This window comes from Mandrillus leucophaeus, unplaced genomic scaffold (assembly GCF_000951045.1).
Source record: "Mandrillus leucophaeus isolate KB7577 unplaced genomic scaffold, Mleu.le_1.0 Scaffold68, whole genome shotgun sequence".
NCBI lineage: Eukaryota > Metazoa > Chordata > Mammalia > Primates > Cercopithecidae > Mandrillus > Mandrillus leucophaeus.
The window spans coordinates 3,290,601-3,305,598 of NW_012107363.1; the positions used below are offsets into that span (position 1 = coordinate 3,290,601).

The 14,998-nt window shown below is 55.0% G+C and overlaps 1 protein-coding gene across 1 annotated transcript in view; it reads right to left on the bottom strand.

Moving 5' to 3' along the window:
• Positions 1-14,998, bottom strand: part of ACOX3 (acyl-CoA oxidase 3, pristanoyl) — a 53,404-nt gene that overhangs the window by 15,969 nt on the left and 22,437 nt on the right. The window contains exons 10-14 of the mRNA XM_012002174.1: positions 14,056-14,178; positions 11,786-11,906; positions 9,095-9,217; positions 8,658-8,771; positions 1,210-1,325 (exon numbers count right to left, since the gene is read on the bottom strand). Coding sequence (XP_011857564.1) covers positions 1,210-1,325; positions 8,658-8,771; positions 9,095-9,217; positions 11,786-11,906; positions 14,056-14,178 — 597 coding nt within the window. The remainder of the gene's footprint in view (positions 1-1,209; positions 1,326-8,657; positions 8,772-9,094; positions 9,218-11,785; positions 11,907-14,055; positions 14,179-14,998) is intronic.

The following is a 14,998-nucleotide window of genomic DNA, read 5'->3' on the forward strand; positions in this document are numbered from 1 at the left end:
CTCCCATGTTCAAGCAGTTCTTCCTGCCTTAGCCTCCCAAGTAGCTGGGACTACAGGTGCCTACCATCATGCCTGGTGAATTTTTTGTATTCTTAGTAGACACCGGGTTTCACTGTATTAGCCAGGATGGTCTTGATCTCCTGACCTTGTGATCCACCTGTCTTGGCCTCCAAAAATGCTGGGATTATAGGCATGAGCCACTGCGCCCGGTCCAATCTGGGTCTCTTTGAGCTCGGCAGGAGCCCATCCTTCCCGCCTTCTCTCCTCATCCCAGGGCAGGTGTGTGCAGCAGGTTCTAGAGGTGCTGGCCTGAGGGGCGCGGCTGCCCCCCAGCAGCAGGCTGTGCAGTGCCAGGCCTTCCCAGAGACAGGCAGATGTGGACCTGGGTCCCCACAGCGGCTTCATTATTGAAGCTGACCCATAACTTCATGAACTGACACTAGGGAGAAGGGGCGACAGCGGCTCTCTCCGTATCCATGGCCTCCCTGCACGACACTCATGGCCTGAGTCTCCCCATAGCTATGGTTAGGGCTGGCGCACTCCACCAAGAGTGCTCACGGCACCCACAGACACATCCGGGAGCCCCACTGCCCCCAATAGCTGCCCCCTAGACAGGGGAGGGGCTGGGCTCTGCTCTAGGGCAGACAGCCGGGACAGGGCTGGAATCACACGGAACCAGGTTCCTGGCATGACAAGGCGTTTTATAACAGGCTGTTTTTCCCCTGTGGCTTCCCAGAACACAAAAGACAGCCCTGTCCAGGCGTGAGAACCAAAGCACTTTCCAAGGCCAATGACGACCCACTCACCATTGCCACCCCAGCCCCTCGGGAAGGCAAGAGCAACTTGTGGAAAACCAAGCAGGGCGCTGGCGTCACTCCCATGAGTCAGGAGGGAGCACCCTGAGTGTCCGCAGTGGTGTCCCTGCCCGTCTGTGCATCCAAGGCTCTCACAACCCAGCGCTTCACTGCTCTGGTTTACGGGCTGGGAACCGTCAGGCACGGTAAATGTAACATCCATGACCTCCCCAGCCCAGCAAGACAGGTGCCGCCATCCCTGTGTTACAGAGGAGCTGAGCAAGCAGCAAAGTCATCAAGTCATCTGCCCAGGGTCACGGGAGCTCAGGGTCTGGGGCCTGAACTGCCAGGGACACAACGACTGGGGAATTAAGAGCAAATAATACAAAAGGGAATTTTGAAAACAAATACCTACCTGGCAGTTATTCCTTGCTTCAAAGTCACTGCTTCTTGATCTTTTCTCTTGGTTTAATTTTTGATAAGTCTCTCGGAGCAGGTAGCAAACCAGCCACTTGTATGCTGCCAGGGCGACTTTGGAACGAGAAACAGGAGGAGAAAAAGTAACAATAGAGAAACTAGCATTTGTCACGACTCACCCCCAGGGACAAGGCACTGCCAGCATCCTGCAGGTACGGTGTCATCTTCGTGACGAGCAGGCGTATGGGGTGGGTCTGATTTTATAGGTAGGGAAACTGAGTCACAGGGACGGCATCTGCCCAGGGCCCCTCTGGCTGGAGGCACTTCCTGGCTCAGGCTGGGGCTGTCCTGTGTTCTACACTGTTCCAGCAGCCTGGAGGCCACAGGGGCGCGGTTCCGCCACTAGAGCGGACCCTCGAGTGCGACAGCTGCACGTTCTCGCACGCACCAGGCTCGGTCTGTGTGAAGCATGGTGCTGTCCCTGCAGCATCAGCCAGGACTGCATGGGCAGCAGGACAACTGCCCGGCGGTGGTGCCCAGTGGCGAGAGGAAGGGGTGCTTCCGTTCACCTCCCCCTGCCTGGCCCTTGGACCTCACTGCCTGCTGGAGCTGTGGAACTGGGGACTGACACGGTGGGGGAGGGGGTACCTGAGGCCTCGTACCCTGGGGGGCCCCCCCACAAGATTCAAAAGGGCAGGAGGGAGCAGATGCAGCAGACAAGGAGGCCCCAAGGTGGGGTGTCAGGCAGGACAGCTGGAGCCCCCTCTTCATCCTCCCCTTCCCCTGGCAGTGGTGCCCACATCTGCAGGGCCCGCTACAGCGTGGCCAGAGCTGGCCTCCCACAGTACTCCCTATGGACCAGGCATGGTCCTGAGACCCCACCAGGCTGTACTGCTACCACCCCCTTGATGAGGACATGGGCCCAGGCACATGGTGAGCATGTAGGGGAGGGGTGCGGACCAGCCGCACATGGAGGCCACGCTCACACCCACTCCCTGCCCAGGCACAGAGGGCCTGGCGCCCGGACACGAGGCGCCTCCAGGCTGCAGGGGGCCTTCTGCCTGGCAGCCGGTCTTGCTCAGAGATCCCAGGCAGGAGAATGGGGTCAGCCACGCCGAGTCTGAGCCCAAAGGCTGAACTCAGGGGGGCTTGGGATTTCCTTCTATGTCACACAGCCCAGGTCACTGGGAAGAAAACACCCAATGTTGCAGTTCCTGCCACAGCACACCCGACTGCTTTCGGCTGTTACATCCATTCACCCTCAGCATAACTGAGAGGAACTGAGTCATAAACCAGAGCAGGCCGTTCCCCAGGCTCAGACATCAGGCGGCGGCGGGAGGTCTCAGCTCCCCAGCGGGAAGGAAAGGCAGGTGCCGCTGACCCCGCAGGGCGCAGGCAGGGCTGGGCGGAGGTTTCCTCCATACAGGCATCTTCAGGGAGCCAAGGCTCCCCTTGCCAAGTCCTGCCAGGCATGAGGCATTGAATGGTGGCCCCAACTGACTCCCATAGCTGTGAATATGACCTTTGTTGGGAAGAGGGTCTTTGCAGATGTCATGACGTTGAGGTACTGAGGGAGGTCATCAGGGACTCCTGGACTAGGGTGGACTCTAAGTCCAATGACACGTGTCCTTACAAGATGCAGAGACGGCAAAGTCACAGAGGAGGCAAAGGCCAGCATGATGCAGCCGCAGCCAAGGACTCCTGGAGCTCAGGGGCCTGGGCAGGAGGACTCCCCCGCAGAGGGAGCGGCGCAGCCCTGCCCCATCCTGCCTTGGGGTTTCCACCTCTGCACCGAAAGAGTCACTGTCTGCTATCTTTGGTGCCCAGGCCGTGGCCCTCTGCTGCTGGCAGGCTGCCCAGGGCTCATCCTTGAGCCTCACATGCTACCCTTCAGGACATTACAGGAAAATTCAGGTCCATTTTGCAACCAATGCTGAGGGGAGGCCCTCATGACCACCGCCTGTTCCTAAAGGCTCTGCCACATCCCAAGCTCTCCCCACCAGGGCAGATGGTCACGAACAGCAAGGAAAGGTGGACGCTGTGCAGTTGTGCTTTCCATGACTTATTTACACAGCAACAAAACCAAGGAAACGGTCTGGCCAGAAACCCCTTGTGCAAATTCCTTCTGACCACACCAGAGGCCCCCGTGTCCCACCACGCATCAGCCGTAGCTGGGCTTCCCTCCCAGCCTGTCCTGGCCGTTCCCAAACACTGCCCCGGGAGGTGTCCCTCTGTGGTGGACACTTCACGGCAGTTACCCGAGTTTTCCAATCTATCTCTGCAACCAGAATTAACCCATGAGGCTTCCCGTCGACGGCCAGTTAGACTGTGCTGTGGGCTGCAAGTGAGACGAACGCTTGAGAAATGAGTTATGTTTGCACCGTGTTTTTCCTTACACTCTGCTTTTGGTTCTTGGTTTTTCATTAAAAAAAAAAAAGCATGTCAGTCTGATGTGTTCACATGCAGGGGAGAAGATCCCCCAAAAAGCAGATGACAGCAAACGAAAGGTGGGTGCCATGTGTGCCATTTCCAGAGTTAATCTGGAAGTGAAACAGTATCGCTGAAACAAAGTACGTGGAAGACGGGCACTGACGGGCAGCGAATTCTCTTGCTTGGAATATGGCTGCTGGCGACCCAAGGAAACGCCCAGCGTCAGCAACCTCTGTCCTCAAGACTCTCCCAGAATCCTGGGTCACCACAGCCTTTCCATGTGCCACACACCAGACGGACTCTCAAAGGTGCCCCCAGCTGCCCTGTGCACCCAATGACTGCCCCTCAACCTGCCCCCTCCGCAGCTGGGACTCCGTCCTCGACCCCATGGAGAGCTCCTCGCATGCACTGCCTGCCTTTCAGGTGTCGGTTTCCTCTCCTGTCTCTGAGTCCAGTACCCGCTGCGTCAGCATCGGAGCACTCCTAACTCGGATTCTGACCCAGGCAAGCCCTGGAAAGCAAGGCCTGGACGGCGACCCCAACTCCTCAGCCAGATCACGGGCCCGGGTCTGACCATGCCCACCGCTCTGGTGCTCCAGAATGGCCGGTGCTCCCCAAAAGCACAACGCACAGACCCTCCAAGACACCCTCAGGTGCCGGCTTTGTGGGAAACATTCCTTGACCCACCAAGGCAGACCTCACCTGCACCTGTGTCTATTGTTTCCAATGAAGTGTTCAGGACAGTGGCCCCCCACACACAACAGTCCCCCACCGAGGGCACCACGGCCTGGCACCTGCCAAGTGGCACGAGGTGACCACATTCCCTCTCCACTGTCTTGCAGGAGGAAAACAGGCTCAGAGAGATTAAAGCCTAGCTCAAGGTCACAGCGGGGGGCAGTGCTGACCCAAGAGCCTGTGCTCCCATCCTCTGGGAACACTGTCTGCACCATGAACCCCACTGCTCACCTCACATGACCTCACCATGTACTCCACGTGACCTCACCACTCACCCCACGTGACTCCACCGTTCGACCCCACTGCTCACCTCACATGACCTCACCATGCACTCCATGTGACCTCCCTGCTCACCCCACGTGACTCCACTGCTCACCCGTGACCCCACTGCTCACCTCACATGACCTCACCATGCACTCCACGTGACCTCACCGCTCACCCCATGTGACTCCACCGCTCACCCGTGACCCCACTGCTCACCTCACATGACCTCACCATGCACTCCACGTGACCTCACCGCTCACCCCACGTGACTCCACCACTCACACATGGCCCCATGTCACCTCTGGCCTACATTCTGTGACCTTGCAGTCCACACATACACACGTGTCCGGGTAGTGAACACTGCAACTGCTTACTACGAATGCACACCAGCCAGCTAAAGGAGAACAGGGCCCGTCGCAGGAAGCAACAGCACAGGCCCCGAGGCACAGGGCTGTGACACTCAGCTCAGCACACAGGCCTGTGCAAAAATCAGAGGAACTCAACAGAAAACCTGGCCTTCCCTACCCAAGTAAGAATAGGAACCCCTGAAGGACCAGCCATGGGCTTGGCAAATCCTCCACCCTTCCTCACAGGCGAGCGCAACCCTGGAAGAGGCCTGTGTCTCTTCAATCCTGCAGAGCCTGAGGGCCCCACATCACTTACACAGCTTTTACCAAAGATCCACATGACGCAGGCTGCAGTCAGCCCTGGGCCCTGGGATCTGTGACCAAATGCCCTTGAGACGACAGGGCTGGCAGAATCCACAAGCTTCCCTGCGGTGTGAGGGATAATGGTGATCTCGCTCCCACACCACTTTCCACAAGAGAAAGTCATTTGCCTTTGTTACTCTGGAAAACGTTTTCACTTTGTTGCATCTTGTAAACATTAGGGCAGTTGCAGGAAAAGCAGATGACTTTGGTGTCTCTCCCGACGATGGAGAGACTGTAAAATTGCTTTTGCTTTCACAGTCTCAGGGGAAGGGGAGGGAAGAGGAGAGGGTGATGGGCACATGGAGAAGCTGGCTGCGCCGTCTATGTTTTGATTTTATTAATATAGGGAGTGATGGTTTTAGGAAAAAGGTTTTGGTTGGGTTGAAGTTACTACAATGATTAGGTCATTTTCTAGTTCTTCCTGTGGCAGCATCTGGGAAGCTTAGAAACTGACTTGGGGCCGGGCGCGGTGGCTCACCCCCGTAATCCCAGCACTTTGGGAGGCCGAGGCAGGCGGATCACAAGGTCAGGAGATCGAGACCATCCTGCCTAACAGGGTGAAACCCCATCTCTACTAAAAAGTACAAAAAATTAACCAGGCGTGGTGGCGGGCGCCTGTAGTCCCAGCTACTCGGGAGGCTGAGGCAGGAGAATGGCGCGAACCCGGGAGGCGGAGCTTGCAATGAGCCGAGATCGCGCCACTGCACTCCAGCCTGGGCGACAGAGAGAGACTCCGTCCAAAAAAAAAAAAAAAAAAGGTGACTTGCAAACATCAGAAATAGGTCATCAAAACGTGTCCCCATTTCCTACTGGCACCCAAATAGACAGGCTGAGGTGTGCACGGTTAGTCACCGTCAGAAGCTATAACCCAGCGCAGGGCCCACGGGAAACCAAGCAGTGACGCGGGCGCTTCCTGATACGATGCTGACGGTGCTGGCAGCGGAAGGCGCCGGGAAGCTGGCCCGGCCCAGGCTCCACACGGGCTTCGGCCATGGCTGTGTGTTCTTTGCCGAGTGAACAAGTAGCCCGCAGGGCTGGAGACGGACAAGGGCACACGCTCGGGGGCTGCTATCACATCCACGGCGTCGGTCCTGAAGGCCGGAACGCGTCTTCCACGTGCGCCTGTCCCCTGCGTGGCGGCGGCCTGCGCTCCCTCCTCCCGAGGATCCAGGGGCCTCCCAGAACCCCTGGGGACCCTCACATTCTGATCTCCTGAATGCCAAGCCAAGAGCGTCCTCCATCTCCAAATCCCTGCTCTATCCGCCCAGCTGAGTGTGCCGCACCTTGAGAGCGGTTCCTGCCCAAACTCTGTGGCTGCTGAGCTGAGCACTGATTTGGCGCCAAGTGCTGCACTAAGTGCTTTAGGCGCTGAACTCAGTCCACCGTACGAAAACCTTATGAAGGGGATACCATTACCATCCCTGTGCTGCAGATGAGGAAACCGAGGCAGGAAGGCTGAGGAACTTGCTGTAGGTTCCACGGCCGGCAGGAGGAGGGACCGGGATCAACCTGCGGCAGCCTGGCGGGAGCTGATGTCTCGCTCCGGAGGGTGGGCCTGCTCTTCCAGTCTCGGGTGTCACGGAGGGGTTAGTTTCTACCCGGCCCACCGGGACAGTGCATTGGGACCCCTCTCGGCCCTTCTCTTCTGCACAAATAGGTGCTTTGGTGGCAAAGCAAAGACGTTCACTAAAAACCGCTGAGTGAGGTGATGGGGAGATGGAGGCGTCGCTGCGGGTTCGAGCTATTCTCTGTGATATGCGGCTTGACAGATGGGGGCTGTGGTGGGAGGAAGGCATTTCACAGGGACATGGGTGGCATGGAGGTGGGGGCAGCTCCAGCCCTGCTCTTTCTGTCACATCTCACCCAGACCACTGGGCAGGAAGCATCCAGGAGCAGTAACAAGAGATTCAGAGCTCTGCAGTCCCACAGGCTTGGGTTTGAATCCTTGCTCTGTCCCTGCCTGCACCCAGGGAGCCAGAGCCAAGTGCTCTTTAGGAGTGCCCTGTAGGACACGCAGAGCTCCGCCGGGTGCTTCTATGTGGGGGCGCAGGGCAGCCCCTCTCACCTGTCCCAACTGCCTCTCACCTCCGTTTCCACAGAGCAACCAGAGTGGCCTTTTTCAACATTTTTAAAAATATGAATCATCAAAACAAGTAGCATACCCCATTCCACCAGGCCTCTGGCGCTCACCTCCCGTCATTCACAGCAGGGGAACACGATGCACGCTCGCATCGAGATGAGCTCCGCACGGGCTGGGCCCTGTTGCCTCCTCCTCCTCCTGAGACACCCATCCATCGGACATACCCATGGCTGCCCCTGCCTTTCACTGAGACCTCAATTCAAAGGCCAAGACCCTCGCAAGGCGGTCACCAGTCATGCTCCACCTCACCAGCCAGGATCACTGCTTTGCAGAATTCCCGCTGCCCTAAGACTGAGGCCTTGGGATGTTTTTGTGTCTGCTGGTCTAGACTGCAAAGTCCCACGAGGGCAGGCACGGGGTCTTGGTCATGCCGGCCGTTGGCCCCGAACTGCAGAGTAACTGCATAACAAGCACGTGCAGAATTAACCAGGGAACGCGAGAGCAGCTGCTCTCCAGAGACGGATCCCCTGTCAGGATGCAGTGCAGTCTACAAGGAAGCTGCTTTGCTTTCCATGCTGCCAGCACGGCCGGACGCCCCATTTCCAGCTCTCGTTTCCACCTTTCTGAGCAGACCCTGCGTGGGTGAGGTGGAGCCTACAGCAGCTCCCATGACACACCTGCAGGAGGCTGTCCATGGCCAGCTCTGTGTGGGCCCCTGAGAGGAGGCCCCACCCCGACCACCACACCCACGGGAGGTGAGCCTGTGCTACAGGGGCCGAGGGAAGGAAGCGTGTGAGATGCGCCACGGAGGGAAGGGGCATCTGCTGTTTGGGGAGCCAGGAGGGGCTGGGGGTGGGGAAGATCGACAGGTGAGGTGGCTGGGAGGGCCCAGGGACAGCAGCAGCCCAGGCACCAGGGCAGGGGGCAGAGGCTGCTCAGTGGACAAAGACCAGGCCAGGTGGCCCCTCACGCCCTTTATCCTACGGGAGGGGAAGGCAAGAGGCAAGGCATAGGGTGGTGAGTGGGCGTCCTTCAATTCATCTGTGGAGTCAGTGTCTAACCTGGCATCGGGTGCAAAGAGATATTCCACGAGCCAGCCCAGGACAAGCTGCATGCAGGGCCTCCCACCACCACTGCTGCCCCAGCTGGAACTGCCAAGGGCCGCCTCACCAAGGCACGGTGCGTTTCCTGGTGGGAATGACGGGAGCCCTCCACCTGCATGTTTACCTGCGGAGTCCAAGCAGTCGGCAACACTGGAGACCTCAAACTTCTGGTCAAGGATGCTGGGATAGGCGTTCAGAAAGTCCACTGACTTCAGCGGACTGCGGAAGCAAGCTCCATCTAGGACACACATTCCAGTGACTTTGGTGGAAGACGGGAACCCAAGCCACTGGGGACCCCAAGCCGGGGGCACCCCAAAGCATGGAGAATGTCCAGAGGACCCGACAGCCACGGACCCATGAGCCAGGGTCTGGGTCTCAAGGACTCTCCCCATCCCAACCTTTGCCCATGCCTTGGGGAGTCGGTCGGCACTATCTGATAACATGTCTTTCCTTCTGCACATCTAGGGTGCGTTCACAGAACAGCTGAATCAGTGGGGCCAGGAGAACCCACCCCACCGGGTTGTGTTCCAGGGCCCCCACCAGTGTGCAGCGGAGCCTCACCCTGGACCCGGCGTGCCCGGAGGCCCAGCAAATAGTTGCTTGTCTGCTGCAGCAGGACGTTGTTGTCACCTTCGTATGTGCAGTTGGGATCGTTGTCATCTCTAAGGACACCCAACCGGTTCACTGCAACAAAGCCACAATAGTACCATCATTTAAGATGCATAATTGTGAAACAGCCAGTCACTATGTGAGAATTTAAAATGCCCTAAGAGGCTGGGCGCAGTGGCTCACACCTGTAATGGCAGCACTTTGGGGGGCCAAGGCGGGTGGATCACTTGAAGCCAGGTGTTCAAGACCAGCCTGGCCAACATGGTAAAACCCACCTGTACTAAAAATACAAAAATAGCCGGGTGTGGTGAGTGTGTGCCTGTAGTCCCAGCTAGTCAGGAGGCCGAGGCAGGAGAATCGCTTGAGCCTGGGAGGCGGAGGTTGCAGTGAGCTGAGATTGTGCAACTGCACTCCAGCATGGGCAACAGAGCAAGACCCTGTCTCAGAAAAAAAAAAAAAAAAAAGCCATGAGTTTGAGACAAGCCTGGGTAACATAGTGAGACCCTATCTCTACAAAAAAATGAAAAAAAAAATTAGCTGGGCATGGTGGCAAGCACCTGTAGTCCCAGCTACCCCGGAGGCTGAGGTGGGAGGATTGCCTAAGAGCCCAGGCATCTGAGGCTGAAGTGAGCCACGGTCATGCCACTGTACTCCAGCCTGGGGGACAGGGCAAGACTGTCCAAAAAAAAAAAAAAGCCCTAAACCCAGCTTGACCAGACACAAAAAACTGTCACCCCTGCTTCAAGTCCCAACCCCAGCTCCTCCTCACTGCTGTCAGCAAGCCCTGCACGGTCATCCCGCAGAGCCTCCCCTGGTATGGGGTCGCTGACAGGAGGGAACCATCTCAGCAAGCTGACGCCCCCCGGGCTGCCCTTCTTCCTTCCGTAACTGAACGAACTCTTCTTTTAATACAGGAAATATCAAGACAACTTTTCTTTTGTCTTTCCTATCAATTAGCTGGATGCCTTCACATAGGTTATAAGGCTTGCTTTCCAGACCCTCACGCACTCAAGCCTGCTTGCTCTGATGGAAAGTGTTCTCTGAACGTGAGGCTGGGATGGGCCCAGCAGGAAGGGAGTGGAGCTGACTTCTCACACTCACATACTATGACTGATGGGTCCTGAGAGCATGAACGGACTCCTACTGCAGCCACGCTGCCAGCAGGCTTGTGATTAGGCTTGTGACCACCTGGAACACCTGATCGTTTTCTCCTGACTTGCTGTCAAATCTTGCCACGTGCCTCCTGTCATGTAACAGGTTGGCCACTGAACAAGAGCCGGGAGAGGCCCCAGCGAAACATTTGCAATTGATTTTCTAAACCTAGATGGAGCTTCGGTTGTGTTGGTCTCAATCCCAGCATATGTATATGTATATGTATATGATGAATCTTGATTCCATTGTCTTTGTTGTCTGTAGTACTGCAAGATTCAATTTCGTTATTCAACTATTTATAGAATCCCGATGAGTTACAACGACAAATAAAAACTACTAAGGGCATTGCGCAGAGGGCAAAGCATGCAAATGAGCAACTTATGTACAGCCATGGCTACCCACATGGCAGGAAGCGACAAAGGCAGAGTGTGGTGGGAGTGAGAGGCCACGTTGCTGCTGGCCCATGCTGGAACAGGTGCGAGTTAGAACTGCAGTGGTGGGCGGATGATTGCTGAAAGCGTGTGTGTAGTTCTAGACAAAGCATCGCCAAAACTCTCACAAACTTGGCAAGGGCCTAAAGCGCTCCTGGAGGGCAAGAGAGTTTTGCGGATGCTGTGGCTGTTTTGAGTGTGTACATGGTCTTCTTTGAGCAACCAGTTTTTGCCAGTTAATTATTTAAGATTAGCACACAGGAAGTTTTGCAGATAAGCTGTAAATAATGCTGATGATAATTCTAATAATAACAGCATTAGCAAATAAAAAAGTCAGTGGGCACGCACTACAAGCCAGATACCAAGCTTACACTTCATACGTGTTAATTCACTTAATTCTGGCAAGAACCTATGTTGTGGGTACACTATTATCAACCCCCACTGTAAAAATAAGAAAACTGAGCACAGTGAGGTTAAGCAACCTGCCCACAGTTACCAGGCTGTTGGACGGAGCCAGGACTCAATCCCAGGCAAGCTGGTGGCCCCTGTTCTTAACCACACAACAGCTGCCTCGGTTATCGTCAATGCTGATATAACTGACTCTTTTTCTAAGTGTAAGAATTTTCTATCCAAATAAAACATGGTGCTAGTTTACTACCAAGCTGTTAACCAAACAGTTAAAATTCAAATGAGCAGATCAGCTGCTCTCTGCCTGTATTTTGGCCAAAGCATCAGGCATCTGAAAGCAGTGGGATCTATCTAGGGCAGGGGTTGGCAAACTTGTTCTGCAATGGACCAGAGAGTAAATATTTTCAGCTCTGCAAGCCACATGGTCTCTGTCACAGCTGGGATTACTCAACTCTGCCCTTGCAGTGTGAAAACAGCTGCAGGAAATGTGCAAATGAACGGGGGTGGCTGGCTGTGTTCCAATAAAACTTTATTTGCAAAAACAGGTGGCAGGCTGGATTTGGTCTTCAGGCCACAGTCTGCCGACCCCTGGTCTAGAGTCAAACAGCAGGGTTAAGGACAGGAAACCACCATGCGCTTCTCCAAAACCTACTGGCTAGATAGCCGTGTCCTCCACACGCCTCCCGGCATTCCTGAATTCCTTGCTGGGCGGTCCACGAGGCCAGGGGCTTGCCGGCTGATGCCAGAGCGTGGATCTCACGTCCAAGCTCTGCCTTTGGGTGAGGGAATCCAACAAGAACAGGTGAAAGGAGACTTTTGACACCAAAAAGTCAGATGTCAGCAATAACATCAAACCACCCTATCACCTCTAGTCTAATACAAGACATCCTGAAAATGACAGAAGAGGAAACCTAATTGTAATTAGAAATAAAAAAGGGTCTTTATCCAAGTATGGGTGCACTGTGGTATGCTCATACCACTTCACAACAATGAAAACACCGCTCCACACAGCAAATAGCTTTCAGGGCCCTGACATGGCTCCCAGAAGCAAACTGCAGAAGAATGTCATGGCCCAGTTTATATAAAGGTCACAAATGTCAGAGTGAATGACACGCCATGGAAGGTTGCAATTGTTTGCAGTGAAACCATGAAGAAAGGCCAGAGAATCAGACCCAGCACCGCAGACAGTGCTCCCTCCCAGGACAGGGAAGGGCCGGGACCAGTGCATTCCAGAAGGGCTGCAAGTGCCTTGGTAACTGACGGTCTGCTCTGCGTGGGTGCTCACTGTGCCTCCCTCGGGCCTAACATGTTTCATTGAGACTCCTTTGCTGTCCATGGCCACACTACCCTGAATGAGCCTGATCTTGGAAGCTAAGCAGGGTTGGGCCTGGTTAGTACTTGGATGGGAGACTGCCTGGGACCAGCAGGTAATGCAGCCTTTTCTTTTAAGGGAAAAAAAAGAAGAAGAAGAAGAAGACTCCTTTGCTTCTACTTGATATCTAATGATGAAAACTTAAGAGACTGGGCCAGGCACGGTGGCTCACGCCTGTAATCCCAGCACTTTGGGAGGCCGAGGTAGGCAGATCACTTGAGCCCAGGAGTTTGAGAACAGCCTGGGCAACACTGGCGACACCCTGTTTCTACTGAAAAATACAAAAAATTAGCCAGGTGTGCTGGCGGGCATCTGTAGTCCCAGCTACTCTGGAAGGCTGAGGCAAGAGAATCGCTCGAACCCAGGAGGCGGAAATTGCAGTGAGCCAAGATCGCACCACTGCACTCCAGCCTGGGCAACAGAGCGAGACTCCGTCTCAAAAACAAACAAAAAAAACAAACAAAAAACTTTAGAGACTGATTCAAGCTAAAAGAAGAATTTTTACTTTTAAAAAAGAAATAAATTAAAAAAGAAAAACAAGAGGAAGACACACACAAACACACACACACACACACACACACACACACACAAACGTTAAGTCCAATGACCCATTTTATGAGTGTTTTCAACTTCACATAAGGGGCTGAGGCGAGGCCCTCCTCTGCCTGGGTTAAACCGCTGAGTTTCAGAAACAATGAGCCTGGTCACCCTTTACAACATTATTCACAGGAGAGTGTCAGAGCTGGCGAGAGCTCCACTGACTCACGCTCCCAGGAAAATATAGGCTTAACCCTTCAGAGGTCAGAAGCGCTCCCTCCTCAGGCCTCCCGAGCCTGGGATTTGCTCTGCCACCAATCCTGCAGGTCATCCCTTCGCCATCACCTGCCGTGAATGCGGACACCAGTAATACTTCAAGATATGCTAATTAGATGCAGGATTTTTCTGATGTTGTACGTAACTGCAAGCTGCAGTATTTCTCCTCTGCTTCCAAACATGGTTATTTCTTTCGATTCACATTTCCCTCTTGCTCAGGAGGCAGCAGGAGGGACAACGGAAAATCAGTTCATAACCATCTACAAAGAAATCCGTTCTCGACGTCTCTTTATGCCGAGGCTGATCTCGGGATTTGCACGCTTGTTTCTGGCACAAATCCTCTGACTGTCAACTCAAATCCAGTCAGTGGGATTCAGACCTTTGTGCAGCTGTTTACAAAAGGCTCAGAACCATGAAAGCCACTGAGGGGCGGGTAATGTGGATTTTGCAAAACCGTCAGGTTCTCAAAAGAAGCCCAACAGCTGAACTCACAGACTGGAACCAAGAGTCGTGTCAGCACATCCTTGAGAGGCAGGAGTGTGGACGCGTGCCCAGCCCGTTCAATTGCAGCAGAGGCCAAGAGCTCCGAGTGGGTGGGAACAACTGGAGGAATGCGTCCTAGGCTCTGTCCTTGCAAATCAAACGACTGATTTTGCTTTGAAATGAAGGCTGAATCTGTGCTGCTCCAACCGTGTGAGATTCAAACGATGCTGCTGAGGAAGCAGACACCACCTCACCTGTCTGGCGCTGCAGTCGCCCGAGGCATGTCCTCGCTGGAGCTCCACCAGGTCCAGGAAGAGCGACTTGGAGAAGTGGTCTAAGGCGTAGGCAGCTGCCAGATACGGAAGCAAGCGGCATTGCTAGAACAGACAAGACACCTGTGTGAACACACCACAGTTCCCAGGAAGGGCAGCCCATCCTAGGGACCGTGAAAGCCAGTGCAGGGAGAGGCCATCAGGGCCGTGCACCCACTAGAGCTGAAGGTCTCCACGTGTCTTCCCGGCACATCAGAAAACCTTCATCCTGACACGCTTTCAACTCAGCCAGTTCGGCTTTCACCCATGGCCCCTGACGGACAACCCCAAACGCAATTCCCTAAACGGCCACTATTCACAGCTGTCCCATCAAAGTCACTACAGAACAAAGTGCCAGTCCATCTGTGAACTCAGAAGGCCGCGCTGCTAGGGGCCAACTCCCCGGCACACGGACTGACTGGCTGACAGCACGTGCCTCATGAGCCTGTGAGGACGAGGCTGTCACCCTGGGACAGATGGGAAAGCTGAGGCCCACACAGAGCTGGCAGCCCCTCGAAAGGCAGAGTGCACGTCTTTTTCACTTTGTCTGAAACAGCATAGGGTCCACCTATTGTTGGATGGGTGGGTGGCTGGGTGGATGGATGGATGCATGTATGGTGGGTGGTGGGTAGGTAGGTGCATGGGTGGGTGGATGGATGAATCCGTGGATGGGTAGATGGATGGGTGGGTGGATGTGTGGACAGGTGGGTGGATGCATGGATAGGTGGGTGGATGCATGGATGAACAGATGAATGACTCACGGTGGGTGGGTGGCTGGGTACATGGCAGGACAAGCCTGAGAGGATCCTGAGGAAACCGCCATCACCACCATGGTCTAACGTGTCAAGAGTGCTGAGCTGCCATGGCACCAGCTGCTTCCATGCCC